Source organism: Parus major, chromosome 1 (assembly GCF_001522545.3).
Source record: "Parus major isolate Abel chromosome 1, Parus_major1.1, whole genome shotgun sequence".
Taxonomy (NCBI): domain Eukaryota; kingdom Metazoa; phylum Chordata; class Aves; order Passeriformes; family Paridae; genus Parus; species Parus major.
Window position 1 is genome coordinate 15670193 of NC_031768.1, and position 22628 is coordinate 15692820.

The 22628-nt window shown below is 37.6% G+C and overlaps 1 protein-coding gene across 9 annotated transcripts in view; it reads left to right on the top strand.

Moving 5' to 3' along the window:
* The window catches only part of SCML2 (Scm polycomb group protein like 2), a 71862-nt gene extending 53773 nt beyond the window's left edge, over nt 1-18089 (top strand). For 6 of the 9 annotated variants that reach the window (XM_015633893.1, XM_015633910.1, XM_015633918.1 and 3 more), the window contains 6 exons: nt 1406-1609; nt 6068-6250; nt 7280-7393; nt 13172-13453; nt 14134-14297; nt 15799-15953. In XM_015633893.1, coding sequence (XP_015489379.1) covers nt 1406-1609; nt 6068-6250; nt 7280-7393; nt 13172-13453; nt 14134-14297; nt 15799-15924 — 1073 coding nt within the window. In that variant the 3' untranslated portion in view covers nt 15925-15953. Of the gene's footprint in view, nt 1-1405; nt 1610-6067; nt 6251-7279; nt 7394-13171; nt 13454-14133; nt 14298-15798 lie in introns of all 9 variants that reach the window. The other 3 variants (XM_015633885.1, XM_015633902.1, XM_015633845.1) reach the window with 2 other exon arrangements.
* Nucleotides 18090-22628: the final 4539 nt, after the last annotated feature.

A 22628-nucleotide genomic window follows, 5' to 3' on the forward strand; every position in this document is an offset into this window, starting at 1 on the left:
ACATTCCTCTTTCCTCATGGTTGCTTTTTAATTTATTATTTTTTTTGCCTCTAAATATAATGAAATGTGTTTTGAAAAGGATTGACAGAAAAGAAATAAGCTAGTAAATGAACTCACCCATTGATGAACTGGTAACCCTATAGTGAAGCAATTCATATATTGTCAGCTGAAATCTCAGAACTTTCTAAAATCTCCATAAATCATGATAATTTTGCTTGGGGCGCCTTTTTAACATTTAAAATCTGTTTATAGAAGTTGTCAGGCTCTTCTTACACCCAATTTCAGTCATGGATGAGGGGAAAACACGTACTGTTTCCTAGGAAAATAAACCTTTTGCAAGGCAGTTGTTGTTGAGCCCAGAGAGAAAGTGCCATACTATTATTGTTGATTTGTAGCTTTGATTATTTGTACAAATAGATTTCCTTCAATTTGCAGACATCAGAGAGTAAACAGATATGTACAAAGACATTATAGCAGCATTAAAACTCTTGTAGAAATACTTCATTTTTAAAAGCTCAGGATTTTTATCTGAAATTAAACTACAGTTCAGAAAATATGTCAGTCTTTTGTGTAATAGAATGTTTAGATTTCTCAGTCACCACAGAGGCACATTTTTTCATTAAGCTGTAATAATGTCTTTGGGTGCATTCTTGGTCATGTGGCAGCCAGGATTAACAAGAAAAAAAAAAATCATCATTTTCATGTTTCCCATGTTCTTTTGCCTTGGCAGTTGTTTTGGAAGACAGTTTCACATTGTCTTTAAAAAGTAGTTACAAAAATCCTATATGATTGTTTTGTGCTACACTTTAAACCACCTTACAGTGTTTGTAAAGTGCTTATTTAGCAAACATTGTGGTGTGGAAATCCTGTGAGTGGTTCAGGGCATCTGAAGCTACAGGCCTTTGCTAGCTGCTCTGTGTGATGTATATGTTAGTGCCATATGGCTGCTTCAGAATGAGCAACAGTGGCAGGTATATGACACAGAATTCTCTTCGTTGTAGCTTCTCAAATAGGAAAAAATTTAGGCAGTAACTTGGTAAGGCCTGCTTAGTAGAATTTTGACTTGGTAGTTTGGAGTACCTACCAGTAATTTGTACTTTACTGGAGTTAGTGTATAAGCAGAGATTAGTCAGAACACAAGCACAGATCATGTCAGCTTTGTTACATTAGTGAGGTAGAAGGGGGCTTCAGAAAGCAGGAAAAAAAAGTGAGTTTAGGATTCAGTCAGGAGGACCTTCGTAGAAGAGCACTTTCTGCATGCTCTGAAAATATGTGTGCATGCTCAGCTTCTTGAGTTGACCAGTATAACTTTTCTGCAAGAGTAAAACTAAAATGACAATTTGCAGTTCTGACTTGGAAACACATCTTGGTTCCTTGGCAGTAAATATGGCTTATACCTTTTCAGTGTGTGTTTATGTGAACAAACATGGAAATTCTGGGCCTCACCTGGATAAGAAGAAAGTTCAGCAGCTTCCAGACCATTTTGGACCAGGTCCTGTCAATGTGGTACTTCAGCAGGCTGTACAGGCTTGTGTGGATTGTGCCTATCAAGCCAAAACAGTCTTTGGATTTCTGAAATCTGGTCATCATGGAGGGGAAATGATAACTGGTATGTGAAGATGCTCTGTTTCTTTTGTTTCTTTACTTGTTGACCTAGAGATAGGGCAAAAGAACTGAAGTAGCTGCAATTAATTTATATAACTTTTATAGCTGTGTAAACACAGGTGTGAACATTGATGTATGATTTATCTTACTCTGAGTTCAAAGTGATTTGAACAGTTCTTTTAATAAAATACAGCAATAGCAGTGTTTAAATTACAAATGCAGAATAATAGTTAGTTTCTTACTCTAAGTAGAGCTTGTGTAGCTCATTTAGCATCTGTAGCCAAACATTTGTCAAGTAAACTCACTACAAGTGAAATAATCAGCTTTATTAGTTCAAGCCATTCATATAATCTTATCCATGCATGGTGTTTGTGTTCTTAAAGCATTAACCAAGTGGGTGACAAGTCTCAAACTAATCTGTTTAGCTTCCAGGCAAGTGATTCCACATGTTAAAATTGCTGCTGCTTCCCTTACCCCATTCCCCAGAACTGCAGCAGCATCTTAGGTCATTCTTCATCCACCTATGTCACCTATTATGGAATAGATTTATTTCTATTACATATTGATGGCAGGCCTGAAGATAAAATTATCTCTCTGTCTCTATCTGAATAGCTGCTGCTTGACAATTTTTCCATCTGGGCTAGGAAATATTCTATGTATAACAGCACATCAATAAATAATTTCATCAGTGGCAGTAAAAGATTTGGAATTACTTTAATCTCTTTACATTAACACCAGATGTGAAAGATGATTAGTGGAATAGAGGTTCAGTTAAGTACTCAAAAAGATGCTGCTATCTAACTGTATTTAAAGAGCAGCACCCCAACCTGTGTATGGCAGAACCACAGTGAGCCTTGCATAGGCATCCCCCTGAGTTTGTGCTCAAAATGGATGCTGCTTCTCTTCTGTGTAGTACAGGTTTAATGGTATTGTATATATGTGGTTTTGAAACTGGTACTGCTTTATTTTTTCAATATATATGAACTTTTGTTATATTATTAATACCTTGCTGTACCTATTTCAGACAAGTCAATTTTCTAGAGCAAAATGCTCTGAGATATTCATTGCCAGTATGCTATTTGTGATTGTTTATCATGAAGGGCTAAATCACAGGCCAGTGGTATTTCTGGGCTGTGACTGAATAATTGAAAATAATAATTTCAAACAGGAGAGAGAAATCTCAGATTCCTTATGTAGTTGTGGCTTGTTTGCATACAAAAATTCTGTATAAAAAGGATTCACTGTTGTGCACCTGGCTTCACCCCAAGGCCTGTATTCTGGATTGGAGTAACCTGGTGATGTGGACTGCTCCGGAAGCAGAGTCCTGGTCTGGTTGATAGTGAGCCACAAGGCCCCGGTGGGTTTCTAGTGTACTTGAGCTCTTGCTTCTCCTTGGCTTGTCAAACAGGTAGCTGAGAAGTGGCTGAGCAAACACTCCTGTCATTTTATCAAAAATTTCTGTGTGATAAATTTTGTGAAGCATAAAATATGACTTAGATGAATGTAGCACATTACATGTAGCTGTGCACATGAATAGTAAGGAAGAAGAGGGAAGCAACAGTAGAATAAAATAAGGAACTACTGTTGTAGCCTTTTTGTTTTAAAGTGGATTTGGAGGGTGGCTTGTTGTTCAGGTTTTGTTTGGGGTTGTTTTTTTTTAGACTGTCAAGAAAAAAAAATGTTGTGGCAAAGAATAAGCAAAGAAATCTAAGTCTTTTGTGAACTGATGCTTTTATAGAAAGTATTATACCTGCCGTAGGCGGAAACTGTGTGCTGATGAGGACATGGATAAAATAATCTTGCTAGAATACATGGAATAATTAGTGGGTTCTTTTGGTTGAGCTGCCAAAGGAAAGAATTGTTTTCAATAAAATTAAATTTAGGATTTTTCCATCTTTTCTTTCTCAAACAAAGGCACAAACTATTTTATTTTTGCTTAATGCATAAGCTTTCAACTCAAGCAGTGAAACAGAAAGGAAATTAAAGGCTTGATTAGCAAGCCCACTAATGGTGGTGGTGTCAGCCCCTTTTTTCTCTTTGTAGCACAGACACTTTGGTATTTGGTGGGATGAAATAGATTGAGGCTCAGATAAATTTTCTCAAGCAGAGAATTAAAATCAGACTCTTGGATGAGTTCCGTCACTATCAGAAAAACACATTTCTCTGATTGTTTCATTCTTAGTCTTTCTCCCAGCTTGAACCCAGTATCTAAAACATACTTAAAGAATGGAAGGTGAAGAAATGAGTCTTCATCCTGAGGGCTGGGGTTGCACATGCAAGCTCCAGTTCCTTGTTTGTATGCCATTAAAATTGAGGTTATTGCACCTCAGAGGCACTCCTTTTTATTTTTTCCCCTGACATTTATCAGTGAAGTAAGATGCTTATGTTTTCCTCAAGCAGAGTAGACAGTTGAGCCTGTGGAACTGTTTGGACACCCTTGGTTGGAGTTTGTATGGTTTCCCTCAGGTCCTAAGAGTCCAGGGGAGCTGTATTTGCACTGAATCTTTATTTGCAGATTTTTATCATGGAATATTTCACTGGGGCAGTCACAGCACCTCAGCTGTTTCTTGCTTTATCCTCCTGACAACTCTTGAGTAACATTGTTCTTTTCAATGTTTTTTTCAAAATGGGAAGTTAAGGGGTATAGAATATGTCATTTCCCCAAAGGCCATATAGGAAGATCCATAAGGCTATTCTAGACCATTTTAAACTTCTGCTGTAGCTGACTACTACCTTGCAGTAAATTTGTCATAAGGTCAAGCTATGTTCTCACAGCCCATTTGCTCTCCAGAACTGGTTGAGTTCCAAACAAAAATTTGCCTTTGGAGACCTCTTCTCCAAACAGGATGTAGAGGACTTTGTGTCTGAGCCACATGTGGGACTGTTAGTCATTAGCATTTCATTTGGACATTGGAGCCTGGAAAAAACCTAATAGGCCTTGGAAACACTTTGGTCCTGTAGTACTGACTCTTAAACTTCAAGCACTTGTGCTGGTCAGTCTGTCATGAAAGCAGATGGGAGAGGCAGCACATTGTTGTTGATGCTGGCTGGTTAACTCAGATTAACTCTAATCAGAAGCTTCTTTACATCAACAGTTTAAGTAATTGACACTTCAGATTTTCTAAGGAAGCCTAAAATATGCTAGACTTAGGAATTTTCTTTGGTTTTGTGTATATTATCTGTCTCTTCTGTAACACAATATGGAAATGTTCCTTAATTCAGATCTGTGAATAAAGGCTTTCTTGTCATTTCTAGCTTTTTTCTTTTCCTTTTTTCTTTTTTTTTTTTTTAAAGCATCTGCTACCAACAAAATGTGATCCTTTAAAGCTCTGCTTATCATTTCGAAACTTATGTTAACAACAGAAAGCTGCATGACAGGCTGAAAACCAAAAAGACAAATTGATGCATAAACCTGGTGTTTATGCCACTTCTTTTCAGCCCTAAGCTTAAATTACAAGTTTGTTCCTGCTTTGTTCTGAAGTATTCCTAATCACAAGTAACTAAAAGTTTCAGCTGATGTAATGGTTATTTATCCATGTATCTGTAGTACTGAGTCTTTTCCAAACCTTACTAATTTTCACAAAAAAAGTAAAATATTCTCAGCTGCCACACTGTTTGAGGCAAGAAAAGAGGTCAACAAGGAAAAGACATAAGCACATGTCCAGGCTCTTTGTAATCACTCAGTTTAAAAGACAACAGATCCATTTGTGGCTGCTGTGGTATCTCTGCCACCTAACTCCTGTTGAAATAAATGAGAGCTTGACCACTGCAGTGTTGACAGCAGGACAGATTTCTCTAGTGATAAAATACCAAATGGCAAAACAGTTTCTGAGTCAGAATTTCTGTGGTAGTGGATGCCAGCACCTTACCACAAGTATTCTCCATTCAGCTAGAAACTGAGAAAAAAAATGCTAAAATTATTAGTTTCATTTATTCATGCTTGGTTTTTTCTTTTGGTTTTTTTTGGGGTTATTTTTGTTTTGTTTTAGGTTTTTGTTTTTGATGTTTTGGTTTTGTTTTTTTTTTCAAAGTGTTTGCGCTTTTTGTTGATTTTTTTTTTTTTTTAGGATTTTGGGGGATTTTTTCCAGCATGTATTGTAAAGGGTCTTTCTTGTGCTGTCTCCTGCAAATAGTTGGTAAAGAGCTTTATAAGTGATGGAAATTCCACATAAAGTTTTGGTGGTGAGGGAGTAGTTGTAAGTTTTGTTATACTGGTGTGAATCCAAAATTATTTTATTAAACTAAGTTCTCATGGAGCAAATTTAAACTAACATGGATCCAGTGGAAGATGAAATTGGTCCTTTGGATATAATTTTTTTAACTATCAGAATGATTGTTTACACCTCTCATGTCTTGCATGGTTTAAATCGAGTCTGGATGTCTTCTCCTTTAAGTTAACAATGGTATTTTACTATGCTTCATGATGCTTGGGGGGTGTTTGACATAATCTGCTTATTCACAGCTTCCTTTGATGGGGAAAAGCATGCCATCAATCTTCCTTCTGTAAACAGTGCATCGTTTGTCCTACGCTTCTTGGAGAAACTCTGCCACAGTCTGCAGTGCGATAATCTCTTCAGTAGCCAGCCTTTCAGCCCTTACATGGGATGTGCACATAGTCCCATGGAGTACGATAGGAATAAGCCAGGTACTGTTAATCATTTATTATTTTCAAGTGCTGATATTTTTGAGAAATGTGGGGACTTTATGAAATGTGACTTCTTAGTCTGTGACATGAATTGCTTGAAATTAATACACTTCAGTTCTTAGTGAATTGGTTCCAGTGTAGAAGTGCTTTGACAGTAATGGATAGGTCATACCACATGTGCAGAAATAATTTTGTTCAGCAAACTTCTCCTTGTAGGCTAGCCAGAAAACATATGTACTTTACCACTTGATACTGCTAAAAAGACAAGCTCAAAACTTCACATTTAATTTGTTAAATTTATGTTCAGCTCATAAAATAAACTTACCAAAAGATGCTTGTGTCTGTGAGAAGGCACTTCCCCTGGAAGGGAATTCAGTCTAACCCTTCCAATACAAGTACAAAATCTTTTCTTTCTCTTTTCACCTTACTTAGGGGTGACTTGAAAAATTTTACATTGTACTATGTACAGTCCAGTCATCTAGAAGAAAAGCTTGTGAAATTGACTGCTTGTGAAATTCTGTGATAGTCTAATACCTTTGCTGCACCAGGAACATAGAGTGAAGGGGAGATGAAATTACTTGCCCAAGATGTCCCAGCAAATTGTTTGCTGGGACTGGTGTAGTCCCAGCTGAAGCCAAGAGTCACAGCTGAGATAGCTGTGTTGTCAAGACAATTTCACAAGATTTGTATTAGGAATGAAGTTTCCTCCGAGCTGTTTGATAGCTGAGTCTGTGTTTCAGGTGCTGCTGTAGAAAATTCTTTTTCCTCCTTCCAGTGGAGAAATTATGTTTATAATTCTATCTATCATATGAAAGTTCTTAGTTTTAACTATTCAGGAAAGTAGACAGGGTCAAGGTAATTCAGTTTGAAGCTTTGTTTTGAAGTGACTGAGTCTGTGTGAAACAGGAAGTGGAACTCTAACCTGGCAATGGCTGATGTCTGTCTTTGCTTCTGTCTCTGACTTGCCCCCTGAGCAGCTTTATAAGCCCATGAGCTAGAATAATAAGTAGTGACTTTTCCTCTTCACAGCCAAAGAAGAAATACCTGAAAACAGGAGTGCTAAACGATACCCTCAGGACTCTCCACCATACACTGCTCCTCTTTCCCCTAAGCTTCCCAGAAACGATGCTCATCCATCTGAAGGTAATTACATTATGTCAGAATTATATATGAGGATTATTTATGGTTTCAGTATTTCCAGTTGAAAAGGACCGAGTGCAACATATATGTCTGGTTTGGCTAACCTTTGACAGGTCAGGGTGGAAGCATGTTAATTATTGATCATTGGCACAGATTTTTGCACTTAAGATCTACTGCAAGTTCCAGCAGTGCTTCTCCTAAACCTGCAGCCTTTTCTGTGAAGGGGCTCAGACACACAGGTTACAGATGAAACCTCCTGCTTCATGTGGGGCTACTGAGCAGAAAACCAATTGCCTTGGAAGCAACTCTTAACTCTAGGCAAAGTTCATTAAGTGAGTAAGTGTGCAGCTTCATGATACAATTCACTTGAGTTTATGGCTAGATGCCAGTGGAAGTTGTGCTGCTTCCTTGCCTCCTTGTCCCTGCTCCCTTTCCCTGGCTGGGTAATGAGTTGAAGCAGTGAGCAAAAGCACAGAAGACATTCTGGTGAAGAGTCATGTTTTATTTCTCTGGAGTGACTCGCTGTGGACTCAGAAGAGCACAAGGAAGGGTTGAATGGAAGGCAGCCATGGCCAGGGGAGCGGTGTGGCCTCCCTGTGGCAGCTTGCTCTTAGGTTGGTGTAGTTCACAGATAAAATAACAGTTTCTCCTGTGCTGCAGCTCAGCTGCAGTAACTGTGTCTAGTCTTAGTCTGCCTCAGATATGAAGTAAAGCATCTAGATTTAAATGTCACTGAGAGAGACACAGCAGAATGGTTCAGTATTTGCTACTTCACTGGTTAAGACATGTAAGTTGATGATACTGACTTACCCTATCTGATACATACTTCCTCTTGCAGCAAGACATTTACGCATCATTTCCAAAGGCTTTTTTGAAGTACAATGGGAATTCATTATTTTTCCACCTTTTTTCTTTCTTTTTGTTTGCTATCTTGAAATTATTTTGTATCTGTTACCATGAGTGGGGGCAGGATATCTCTTCTGTGCATATTAAAAAGCCATAAAACTACAGTTAAAGCAGAAAAGTATGTAAAATTAATATGTTTCAAATGGTAGCTTATTTAAAATTATACATCTTATTATTTTGTGTATATGTAACATATTCACATCTTTATATTTCCTGTAGCTGTTATTATACACAGTTCTGCATTAATTATTCTGTTTCTTCACAAAAGAAGCTCTGCTTTAATTCCAGAGATATACTGTACATCTAAGTTATATTTCTGGTACTAACTTAATAAGTGTGGAGAACTTAATAACACTCAAGTTGTTTCATTTTGAGCAAAACAAATGTTTAAGTGAATCTGCAGTATCTTGTAAGTAATCTTACTGAAGTAAACATGAGTGCACATACTGTTTTTTATTCCTTGTTTCCTAGTAGATCTTTTACAGATGGAGTCAGTGTACCCTTTAAAATACATTTTAAGATCAGTAGTTCATTGTAAAATGCAGTTACTTGAATAAAAAATAATTAAAATAAGTGTTTTTCCATGGTTTCAGAGGTTTGAATTTGTACTCTGTGCATTTTAACAGGCAAAGTGTTCTCTAGCATTGTGTGTTTCCCATTAGGGCAATGTCCTCTGCTGAAAATCTGGAGGCAATTTTGTAGCGGTCAGTCATGGGTTGGTTAACAAGAAAGATCTGCCCCCAAAAAGTTCTGGTTCCATTGAGACACAGTTGTCTTAAAATAGTTGTTTTGAAATATCATTTGAAGGCAAAATGGAGTAATTGTGGGAAACAGTCTTTCAAACAGCTCGTTTTCCTTCTGATGTGCTCAGGGATATGCTTTGCAGATTTTGCTGCCTTTCTTGCTCACTAACAGTTTCTTCTTAAAGTTATGAAAGATAAAGGAGGAGGAGTAACTCAGACTCCCTTTCCCTGAAAACAGAGTGTTCCTACTCTGTTGTCCAATTACATCATTTTGTTATGTATGAGACAGAACAACTGGCTTCTAATTCCCAGAAGAGCCTCAAGAAAACAAAACATCCAGTTCCTGCTAAGGCTTCAGTGCCTAAACAGTCTGCTGTCATCCCTGCATTTGAAACTTAAGGCCTCTTACTGGCCTTTCATTAATCTACCCAGAGGTCAGGCATTCTGCAGTGGAACCTCCCATCTCTTTCCATACCTCTGTTATTCACAGCTGCTCAAAATGCTGAGGTAGGCGAATTTTGTCACTCCATGGATGGCAATGCTCCATTTGCTAGAAGCCAATTTTGCTGCATTTTTTTTTGTAGAGAAGCTAGATGGATGGATGGATCAGAAAGTGGATTGAATACTATAGCTACTGAACAGAAAGCCGTCTCTGAAAAACGATGGGAAATGTGCCAGCTTTTCTACCTTGTGTATATGAGTTTAGAATTTACAGTAAGATAAATTCAAATACTGATATCTTGGAGAAAAAAAGCAGTTGATCTTTCCCAAACCTAGTATTTGCTTCAGGATATATAACATCAGAGAGAAATCTGGGATATAATTGGAATGAATACAATTAAGTTCTTTTTGCAGTTTTTAATATCTTTTTTCTACAGATACCTTGACAAAGATAATGTAAACCAATTCTTTTAAAAACCCAAATAAACAACCTATATTCGGATTCCTGCTAGTGTACTATAAAAACTTTAAAAATGTTTTTTCTTAATATTTTACATGGTGTTGGCTGATACATGCTTGAATACTCCAGTTGAAACTCTCTGCTGGGGAGTGTTGTCTCCATTGTTTCATCCTACCTTTTGAGACTTGTGAAGTCTGAATCTACAGGTTCAGTCAATTAAACCTTATGCTCCTTCATTCAGCTTTGCTGTAACAGTTTAAGGTATCACCTTTGCATTTTGGCCTTGGACTGAGATGTGGTTTTATTCTCTGCAGCTCTAATTTTCCCTTGGTTGGCTACTTTTTAATTTTATAGTGTGCATTATTGACTTAATCTCTTAAAAGTCTCTCTGAGATTCTGTGCAATGATACCTTTTGTTTTTAATCTTGGTAAGTTGCTGTAAGTACTTCTGAGAAATATAAAGGCTTTTATTTTCTTGTTTGTTTTCTTTGAAAACATCAGTAGCTTCTTCTTGGCTTTTGTGATTCAGGTCTGACAAACTAGAAGGTTTTGGAGTGGTTATTTTTAAAGTTATTTATATGAAGGAGAAGGACTTGTATCCATAAAAGCTTCTTTATTCCATGACTATCAAATTTTGTAAAAGTTGTTACATCACCTTGCAGATAAAGAAGTCCAGGAATGCAGGACATACAGATACCAGGAGCAGGCTGTCCTCACATGCTGAAAGACAAGCTTGCACAGAAGACTGTCCTGGTTGAACAGAAAGGTTTGGCTAGAACTCAGGAAAAAAAGGACCTTTGGAATAAGGGGCCAGAAAATCAGAAGGACTACAAGGATTAGGTTATTTAGGGTGAAAATTAGAAAGGTTAAAGCCCAAATAGAACTTAATCTGTCTACTGCCATAAAAGGCAAGAAAGTTTTTGTCTCATTTTTCTCAGCAGTCAGGAGAGGGCTAAGGAGAATCTCAAGCCTTTGTTGGATGTGGAGGGGAACAAAGTGACAAAGTTTGAGGAAGGGTGTTTGAAGTACTTCATTCCTCCTTTTCCTCTGTCTTTAGTAGTAAGATCAGTTGTTCTCTTTACCCAGCATCCTGAACTGGAAGATAGGGATGGGAAGCAGACTGAAGCCCCCACAGTCCAAGGGAAAATAGTAAGCACTAAAGACATGCACAAATCTCTGGGACCATATAGAATCTACCCAGGAGTACTGAGGGAGCTGGTGGGAGTGCTCACCTCTTTCACCTTATTGTGCTCTATAGTTATGTGAAAGGAGGTTATTGGGACGTGGGAATTCATATCTTCTCCCATCTAACACTTCTTCCAAGCGACAGGACAAGAGGAAATGGCCTCAAGTTGCACATGGAGAAGATCAAATTGGGAAGGAAAAACTTCTTCACAAAAGGCTTGTCTAGCATTGGAACAGGCTGCCCAGGGTTGAGTCACCATCCCTGGGGGTATTTAAAAGACATGTAGATGTGGCTCAGTGGTGAACACAGTGGTACTGAGTTAACAATGGTCATCGTGGCTTTTTCCAGCCGAAACAATTCTGTGGTTCCATTCTGTGATTCTATGGTCTTGCCTTACTGAATTCACTAAGTATGGAGCTGGCTCTGAGAGCCTTTAATTCCCTTTCAGGGTTATGCTCTTAGAAGGTCAAAATACACATAACAGCTCTTCACTGTACTACACTTTAAACAGGGTCCATACTGAGAACCTGAGACCTCATGAAGCAAGTTGAAAGTGTGCTTGAGAAGCTGACTGGGTTTTTTAGGAAAATACGCTTCCTTTGGTTTTAATTAGGCATTTGCCCAAGAAATTCCTGGAAGTTTTCATATAAGAAGGGTAGTAAAAAGCTTATTTCGGGAACTTGTTTTGCAGAACATACCAGCTCTTATTCCAAAGAATATGCTGGCTCACTAGCATATGTTTTATAACTTCAGTAGAGTTATTTTCAAGATGATAGTGTGGGGCTTACACTTCTGTGAACCTGTTAACTATATTTTTCCAGCTTTTAACTCTCCTGCCAAAGCAGCATTTGTTTCATACAGATTTGTACATCATGCTTCCAATTTCTTTCTCATGCTAGATATTGGCCTGATGCAAACGGAGGGGAATATCTATGATTGCTAGAGAATGGAGTGGTGTTCCTGTTGATTTGTTTTGGGTTTTTTTCCTCACATAGCATGCTTCTCTCAAACAGACCTGAATTGGGCTGAACAGGAGCGGAATTTTCAGTAATTGAGCAAACCTGGTTCCTGTCTCACGGCCCTGGGGAAGGGACATGATGAACTCCACTCATGTGCCTTAGAATCAGTATTGACAGACTTTAAAAGTTCACAAGTCTTCTGAGTGGATGTTGTTTGTCTTTTGTAGGGTATCAATTAGCTTAAAAGGCATGAGAACTAAAATATTGTTATACTCCCTACCTGAGACTTTTTTTTTACTTGCTCCATGGGTTCAGTAATTTACCTGTATCTTTAACTTTCCAGAGTCTTCAGTTAGAGACCCTGAAACTCTGCCCTATGCAAAAATCTGCATGTAGATTAAGCAGGGTGGTCAAAACATGTTACGTTAGTGTGCCAGGCACTCACAGCCTTGTGTGGCTTTGCCTGAGACCTCTTCCCTTTTAATAATGGTACATTCCTCTGTCTGAACCTGTTGGAGTCCATAGATAATAATTAGCTAGAATAATAGATAATAGAAAAAGTCCACATTTTTCTTTATGAAGTTAGTAACTCCCTCTGCTGTTTAGAACTTATTAAACAATTTTTACTTAACATGACTTTCTTGTTTGTATTAAAAATGTCTTGCAAAATAAATGCTACATAATATCAATGGTTAACTTTTTAATGATGTTTAAAAACAATGAAAATTCTTGACTAAAATTATTTGAAGTATCAATATTAACAGCAGACAATGTTATAAAAAAAATTCTCTGTCATTTCCCTGCTCATAGCATTCAATAAGTACAACTGAAATGGTTTAATGGAAAAATGTCTCCAACTTGACATATTAAATATTTTGCTACAAAAACAACATTTTAAAATAGAATAAGAGCTGGATGATTGGTTAAGGAAAAGGGACAAACATTCAGTGTCAATGATTGTCTCATGGGAGATATGTTAACAGGATTACAATCTGTCAGTGCCTCCAAGAGAACGTAGCAAGGCCTCAAGTAACAAAGGTGTAATGTCCATCACTTTGAACATATTGATGCTTGCTTTTTGTGTAGCAGAAACATTGCCTATAGAGGAAAACAGCACTTCCAAAGAACACCGATTTTCTGAGGATTCTATGGATTCTGCACTTAATTCTGTAAATCCGTCAAACCCAACCTGTCGAAATTCCACAGAGTACCGCACTTCAGGAAATGCTGCATATTACAGAAATTCCCATCAGCCAGCAACTGCTACCTCAAATTCAGCCCCAGTCCTGCGCAGGCTGCCCCTGTGCTCTGCTGGGAGCAGTGGTTACTATGAAGTCAGTAGGAATCGGATACAGAGGAGGATTGAAGGTATGCTGTTATACAAAATCTTCCAGAATATCTGACTGCTTCTATTAACACACAAAGTTATGAATAAAGAAGTTCTTTGCCATTGGAAAGCTTGCATATGGGGTGAAATGTGCTGTTGCCAAGTGTGTCAGGCTTGCTGATGTAACTGCAAATACAGAACTTAAGCCTGTTAGTACTAGTAGTGTAGTGCAAGCCAAGGAGGGTCTTTCCTGCTGCAGCTTCTTTTTGCTGCTGTGATGGACACTGCAGCAAGCCAGAGCAGACAGGGATAGATATATGCAGCTCACTTCCTGAGCATCTTATCAAATATTGGCATGTTGCTGAAATACAGGGATAGGGTTTCCTACTGTCTCTCCCTCTGTCTGCACAGCTTCACTTGTCTCATTCTCAGTTAATAGCATCTTGGGACCCAGGAGCCAAGTACAAGTAAAACTAATCCCTCTAGGTATGTCACAGTGCTAATGTTTGTGCTGCTCTGAATATTTGCAGTTATAGAAGTCATTTAAAGACAAAATGAACAATTCAGTATTATTAGAAGGAAAATAAAGCGTATTTTCATTTTAATATATTGCAAACAATGCATAATAAACGTCTTAATATTAAAGTGTCTTATGTGAAATGTGTTATCCCTGAACAAACTAGTGATACTTCTTCCTTTTACAATATTTTTGTATTAAAAGCTGCAAGTTCCACAACTGGACCAGATTTGAATTCACTAAAAAGGGAACCTTCAAGAATATTAAATAAGGATCCTTCCACTTGGTCAATAGAGGAAGTAGTACGTTTTGTGAAAGAAGCTGATCCACGGGCACTGGCTCCACATGCAGAACTCTTCAGGAGACATGTATGATGCATATCCATTCTGTTCTAATAGATAGTGTCATGTTAATCTCCTAAAATACAATTTTCATGTCTGTCAGTCTGTTTGCAGTTGGAGGTGGAGTAAACTGTTCTCATATACTGGAGAGAAGCTGAAAATTCCTTTTCCACCTGAAACCCCTCCTGCAGTATATTTTTTCTGACTCTCACTCTTGCTAGACTAAGATAAATAGCCACCTCAGTGTATATGGAATAATGCCAACCTGGAAGCACCCAAGTTCTAATGGCCAACATTCCTGGTACCCCTGTGATCCCTGGTGCCTCTAGGGATGATGGCATTCGCATGTGCATTGCAGGGCATTTGGTCCTGTTTTGGAGACTTAATCTCCTAGAGCAGAGATTGTGTTATTCATCATTAGCTAGACACTTGGTCATTGATACTAAAATTCAGAGTATCAACTGAAATATTTAATTAATCTGTTTGGGAAAACAATGTGTAGGGTTTCATAAGTCTGACTAGATGTTATCTTTAGATACAGAAACTGTATCAGTTTGCTAGGTTTGGTCTCCCATACTCCTCCTAATTGTGCCTTTCTATGGTAGGTTGCTCAGTAAAGAGCAGCTTTCTTATTTTATTGCATATATGGCCCTTCAAAAAGAGATTGGCTTTCTCTTCAGCTGTATTTCATCCATGTTCTGCTCCAGCTCCTCCTAACAGTTTAATCTCTAGAGTAAGCTGTATTGGAAGAAAAATCAAAATAACTTCTGATGGAGATTTCTGTCTTATATTTTATTCTTAGTTGTATAACAACAGTAAATGTCACTTGTTTTGTCAGGTTTATGTTTAAAAAAGTAAGACAGAGTGTTTCTCTTTATGGTGCTTTATGGAACTAATTGCCTGTCTATGGTATGTAATGATACTACGAGTTTAGGACTGTCATATTTCAGCAGCTGCTCAGTCAGACAGTTGAAATCTTACTAAGTTGTCCTTGGTCTTGATCCTGACAATCTCTTTGGTTCAACATGGAAATAGATCTGTCTAATTTCCCATATTTAGATGGTCTCTCGCCCCTTCCTCTGTGTGACTGTTTGCACACGCATGCCAAAATCCTCCCACGGCTGTTTTCAAGGTTCAGTGCAAGGCCTCAGTGCTTGGATCATTTAATCTCTAACTGCACAGACCTTCCTTTGCAGCTTCTTTTTATTTTTTTCCTTGACCCATTCACATTTTTTCCTGGTTGGAAATCCTAATTCTGAGGGCAATTTAGTCAGTTTCCTTTATTTACTATCATTTTCTTTCTTTAACATCTCAAATACTTAATCACACATTAAAAAAATATTAAAACAAATTGAATTTTAATGGTCATCTGTAAATTCAAAATTGCAGTTATATACAGTAGATATATACAGTTATATATAGTAGATATATTTTAACTTCAGTATAAACAACTATAATGTACTTTCCGGTTTTACCATGCAGCTTGTTAAAGTAGTTGTCTGTTGTGTTTATTCTTTTCCTTCTGCAGGAAATTGATGGGAAGGCACTGCTGTTACTGAGGAGTGATATGATAATGAAATACATGGGACTGAAGCTGGGGCCTGCCCTGAAGCTGTGCTACCACATTGAACGGCTTAAACAAGGAAAGTTTTAGCCAGTGGGGATACCACAAACACGTGTGCTCAGATCACACCAAGCTCTCAGGTTCACAGCCATGGCCTTCATTTGAAACTCTTTTGCTGATATAAACTTTTATTTTTTGAAAATGCTCTCGAAATGTAAAAGACACATTCAGGATAAAGGCAGGGAGGGATTTGTATTACATTCTAGTATTTTTGCAAACTGTTTCACAGAAAATTGGCAGGGAAGGACAATTGATCATACTGGGTGTGGGCAGGTCTGGTAACAATGCTCTCCAAATCCTGAAAAGTGTGTTCTGTGTTACAGGCTTCAGCCAGTGTGTTCATATCCAGAACCAAAACAGCTGAATCCCAAAGGGAAATAATAAATTAAACCAGCATCAGGTGTTAATAATTTTTTACAGGAGTGGCTGTAAACTTTTATCTTGCAAGAAAATCTTAAAATAGAAGATCTCATCTCTGTAGTGAATATTCTGGTCATTCAGAAGAGAGGAAGGGTTATGGAAGAGAGGGCTTAATACAAATATAAGCTTTTATAAAGTGTGATTATCAGTCCTTTGGGAAGTTATGAGGACAAATGTATCATATATTGTCAGTTTAGGCAGGCAGTAAATATTTCTGTTTCATGGAAGGTCATATTGGCTGTATAAACAGCCATTTCTGGGACAGACGGATTTCACTGGAACAATGCATCCACATATTAAACATTCCATCTTTTTGCTAAGTTTGGCATGGATGTGTGTGTTCATGCTTTTTATATGTACATGTGTATGTGTCAGGGAAATACACACTATATAAAAATATACATACACACTGTACATATATTTTCAGTTTTTTTAATGTGTACTTTGCACTGTGCCAGAGAGAACTGTACAATTTCTTGTTGTTTTTTTTTACCAGTAAATTTACTTGTATATTACTTTCATTAGTACCTGTTTAATTTGTTCTTGAGTCAGAAGGTGACAAACAATCAAAAGGTGTCTTTATTCATACAGGCAAGATCCCTGTACTATGCAATAATCCTGGTTATTCATCCCTTAACTCTGAGACATATATTCTGATGAGTATTTGGAAAGACACATTTGGTTCCAATGTTTGGGGTTTATATTTCCTGTGAGGAAGTGCTACTATGTAACTGATAAACCTTTTTTTGGGTAAAATTGGTGCTGTTTGTATAAGCTGCAAGAATGAGTGGTGATAATAAAACAGTTTGTTGTCACTGCCAGTTGTAAAATACATCAGGGACAAAAAAAAATATACTTTCTGCTTAGGATACTGAATGTACTATATGTAATAGTCAAGTGATAAAAACTGTTTGTTAGGGAAGGTGTAGTCCTAAAATGGTAGGATTTATTATATTTCTTAATGCCTTTTTATATGAAAGCGTATAGTATAAATGTATTTTTTACAAATTCCTTTTTTGAAAATTACTTTCTTTACCCATAGATTGATACTTACCAGATTTCAGCAGAGGTACTGCTAGAAAACAGTGAATTTTGTGACCTACAAGTCCAAGCATTTTGTTATTTTAAGTGACTGCAATGCAATTTCAATTCAGAAAGTCATTTGGGCCCTGAGAATTGTTTTTGTTATTACATCATTAGACATTTGACACTAAAGTTTATCTGTATCGATTTGTTTTGCATATCTTTTGTGGTGCATGTATACTTAGATGAATAATACAGGCATGCTCTTTATAGTAAGAAAAGGTCAGAGCACTGATTGAAGAAACAGAATATTTTCTCTTGGTGTTAAAAAAGTCATGACTTAACTTCCATATAGTTACACCAAAAATTATATATTAAGGAAAACATCATGCACCATGTGTTCAGTGTCTTGTTTATACATATATATAATTGTATACTACTTCTTCTATGCTGATTTTGGGCTCTTCAGCATAAAAAGATCTCATACAATTTAGGTGGAAGTAATTGACTGTAAACAGTTTTCCTTTTTTACATTGCCCTGGCATAAAAAAAAAAAAACAAAGATGTTTAAATTTTCTGTTTGGTCTTTATGGAATGACATTTTTGTACATGGCACTATTAATGGGTATAAATATTTGTTCAAGGGTTTCTGTGCACCCGTGTGCACAAAGATAACTGTGATGTTGCTGTACCAGAATTTCTCCATGTGCTGTAGCGTGAGATTCAAGCATTCAGAGTCTTACAGCAGAATATATTTTTTATTCTTTATTTTCAGTGGGATGTTCTTATCTAGCAAGAAAAATAAAATAGTTTGTTCATTGTTGTAACTGTCTGTTCTGTTTGATGCCATGTGGATGTGTGAGTGTGCTCTGCATTGGCAAGGGTGGCTGTCTGATCTGGCATTTGACAGTTCATGGAAACATCTGATATAAGGAGGTTTTAATGCAAAGGGTAAGATCATTCCAATTTTGTTCATCTAAGCAATTCATGTTTGAACTTAGGTTGTTCTATGCTTTCAAAATAAGGACTTATCGAGTTATTCAGCTATTTAGTTTTGTATATCTCATTTTGCAACTACAGCTTACAGAATTCTCATATAACCACTGAGGGGAAGACCGTGATAAAAACCGTTTGTGCTGTGTTCAGATAAAGACACAAAGTATTTAAAATCAAAGCAGTTAATGGCAGTAAGTTTGAACTTTGTACACTTCAAGCTTTTTTATTTCTGTGATACAGAAGTCTCTTGTTCCAGTGACTGTTATCAGCAATCAGCCAGTGTCTGAGAAGGAACTTGGATTGGGTTAATGGCAACCTCACACCCGTCACTGGCAGATGATGATAACTGGAGGTTGGCAGTGCCAGTAGTCCAGAAGCATTTTGCATCTGGTCTCTCTCAGAACAAACTTAGTATCTTTTTGGTATTTATTTTATATACAAGACAATATCATTTAGTCTCTTTGTTTCTCCAAGTTGCATTTTTATCAACGCGAATTCATCTGTTTATCTGGTTCTGTAACTTTTGGTCATCTTGGAAGGCAGTGCCGTAACTCCTCAGTGCATCGTGGGACTATTGGAAATTAAAATACTGCTGCCTGGGAGGACTAGCAGCTCTAAAAATTATTTGTGCAGAACACCAATGCAATAGTGGAATTGAAGAAGGCTGGAGTGTAGACTGTGGCAGTATACATATTGTAGGGACTTTTTCACACATGCGTAGGAATGACAGTGAAAGACAGCAATATCATGTTACAAATGTTGCCTTGAAGGATGGAGCATCTTCCCCTTTTTTGTTGCTTTGGATAAAGACACACCATTTTTTATTTCAGGTGGTAGACACGGGCACAAAGATGTTTATCTGATTACTCATTGTATTTGTAGAATATCTTCTCCCTCTGCAGTTAGGGATATAATTTGCAAAAAGCCACGTTAACCCTCTCTATAGCTCTGATAGTTTTGTGTGAATCTGTGCATGGGATGATGTAAGCCCTGAACATGATACAAAAATTCCAAATTTGAGTATCTCAAGTATTTCTCTTGAGGAAAAATAAAGCCCTGGGTGGGGATGACTAAAATCTTGAGCTTTAAACCTGATCAGATAAAAGTTTCTTTGTACTTGTCTTTGTTTTAATTGAAGTTGAAATGGAGAGAATTGAAATATGGATATACTGGAGCAAAGCTGGTAGTCAGTACTTCAGCCTTTTCCAAATTCTATGTAGTGAGGTCCCCCGTCTCATTCAGAAGTGGGTCCAGTTTTCCCCAGCCATAGAATGTTGGCTATTTTAATGCAGGATGCTGGAAAGAAACACATTTTAAAAGGGGATGACAGCAGTATTTTTTCCTTTGGTTGGTCAGTTAGTTACATAATAGAGTAAAATGAATGAAGAGGTGTGAATCTTCTAAGTAATGAGCATCTTCATCTTTTTGTCGCTCTTTCTGCCGAGTTGAGGCTGTGTAGAGTTACACTGGCTTGGTTTGAAGAGGAAAAAAGAAAGAAAAGAAACTCCTTGAGATCAATTTCAAAGGTCATATATTCCTCCCCTCTATTACATGTAAAATCATGGGAGTGAGTAAAAAGTGCTCATTTGGAGCTGCCTAAGAGTGATACAGAAGCTGATTTCATGTCCATTTTAGTGGTGAAATGATTGCTGATTCTTTTTCAAGCCTTGATTATAATCTTCCATTCTGTAAAGCTTACTAACTAGCCCATAATCTTGGGATTGTGTTCCCCCACTGTCAGTGTTCCTGTTGTTTCAAAGGTCATGCAGAACCATTTTGAGACTTATTAAAATCTGAACAGTCTGTTGTAAACTCGCTGTGTTGTGAGTCTGTAACAGTATATAACTATATATAACATTTTTTTTTTTTTTTTTTAGTGTGAAAACTGCAGAGATAGGGTTGGGGGGGTTATTTAATAGTGAAAGACTTTGCTACTTTGTTCTCTGATGGTTTGTTCTAAATAAATCCTCATTACTGGGGCTGTGGTAGATGATGGGAGTCCTATGTTTATTTAAAATATGCCATTACAGTGATCCAGTGGGCTTCTACATTCCTTGCTTACATAATCATCCATCCCTGTCCTAGCAGATAATTTTGATTAGCTGTAATTTGTCCCATTTGAATCAGAATTAGCTTCCATTAGCTCCAGAATCTCCCAGTCCTGCTGTACACGCTGAGGAGTCCTGCATAAGCTGCTTCTCCTCATAGCTTTATGGACCACTGCTAGTTTTATTTCAGCCTTCATTATCTGCAGGGGAACTGTCTAGCACTGACAGCAAAGGCTGTACACCTCTACTTCTTTTTTAAATACATTGAAGGCATTTTCATCCACAGAGATTTTTTCAGCATCCAAAATCAAAGGCCTTTCAGGACAAATAGCACAAGCAAACAGATGCCAGCACAAGGGGAAGGGGAGATTGCATCCCATGTTGTCTGAACAGACAAGTGTGAACAGATGTACAGCTTTAAGCTGGCAGAAACCCTCTCTGCCAACGGTTCCTTTCGAGTTGTGACAGCTGGAAGAAAATGAATATGCCACAAAACCACCATGACAATTGCCATTACTGTGTGTTGGCTGTCCCAGCTCTGAGCTCCAGAACTGGAAAGACAAAGACTCATCTACCCTTACAGGCGGATGCTGAGGCAGTCAGCAAGGCAGTGGGAAAAAACATGAATAGTGGTACACCTTAGCAAGTCTGGTGTTCAAATGCGAGAGGTCATGATTTTACTAATTTTTTCCCTTTCTCATATTTAGTTTTTTTCAGTAGTTATGGAGGCTCTCTGTTTCCTCAGCCAACTGGGCTAATGCTGTCTAGATTTCCAAGACTGAGTTTTTCAAACAGGTCTGAACTCTTCCCCAACTTCCATCTCCCCAAACTAAGTGCAGCAGAACAGGTTTCTTCTTATTGAAGAAACTTTTGAGGGAAGGATCTTGCCATGTGCTTCTAACTCCCGCATGTTACAAAAAGTAAGAGAAGGACTCTGGAGCTTTTTCTTCCTTTATCTGTGATATACCAGCTATTGCTACTGATTTCAGCCCTTGCCTGGGCATGTACATGGTGCTCTGTTATGAGGAGATGTCTCTCACCTACACAGTGTTACTCAAGGTGTCACCTATAAAGTGCTTTCCTTTTTAAGTCCCTGTGCTTACATGAGCAAAATAGTGGGGAGGGAGAAATTAATAAATAAATGCTCAGTTTCAGTATACCCTTGGTTTATGCTTTTACTTTAGGGGTGAGGTAGTAGATAGGTAATTTTATTATATTAGAACATAATTGTTTATTAGGTTCAATGGGTAATGGGACAGGGGGCAGGTTTTGTTGGTTGGTTTTAGTTAGAGGGGTTTTTTTTGTTTGTGGTGGGGTTTTTTATTTTTTTTTTATTTTTATTTTTTATCTGACTATTATCAGCTGTTCATTTGTTTTCAAGAGGCCAGCTCAGCAAAAGGGAGCATATTACTTTCACACATCTTTGCATTCACTGTAATATATTAATTGTAATTGCCTGGGTGGTGTTCAGCTGCAGGAAATGAACAGGTTGGGGAAAGTGTAAATGTTTTGAAAGAAAACAGAAATGCAAGGCTGGGATGAGTGATAGGGTTTGCTTGCAATAAACATAGCAAGGAAAATACATGAAGAATGAAGTAATGGAAAATTAGGAAGGAGAAAACCAGGTGGATATATGAAGATAAACTGTTTCAGATTCACAGATTACTTGTGTCTTTGACTATTCGTGTTAAGCTTGGATTTTTAAGGGGAAAGTTAGGAATAAACATTTCGAACCATGTCAGGGTTCAAAGTCTTTTATCTTGACATGATTTTATCTGAAAAAAAAGGGATGAATCCTTGTAATTCCCAACCCAACTTTTGGGACATGCATTCTCTGTCCTTAAACTGTTTCTTAGCTGCTGCTAACAATTCACTCTTGGTATGATTTCTTTTTAAAGCCAGACCAGTCAACGAGACAAAGCTTGGGAATACAGGCTTGGGTTTGAGTTAATGTAACTTCATTTCTCAGTATCATAGTTGTCCAGACTCTTTCTCAGTTTAGTCTGTGGGAGTTGAGGGTATGAGTGATCTGACTAGATACCAACATCTGCTTTACAGAGCCTTCTTGACTCTATTTGTTTTATTAGTCAGTTTCTATCATTACCACTATCTATTGAGACTATAGGAGTCTCAGTACCCATTTCAACTTTAGCACATGAGCTAATTCCCTGCCTAAAATGCTCTTTGTTACAAGTAAGCTGGAACAACCCTTTTCCTCAAGTCCTTTGTTGGAACACCTAGTTGGCA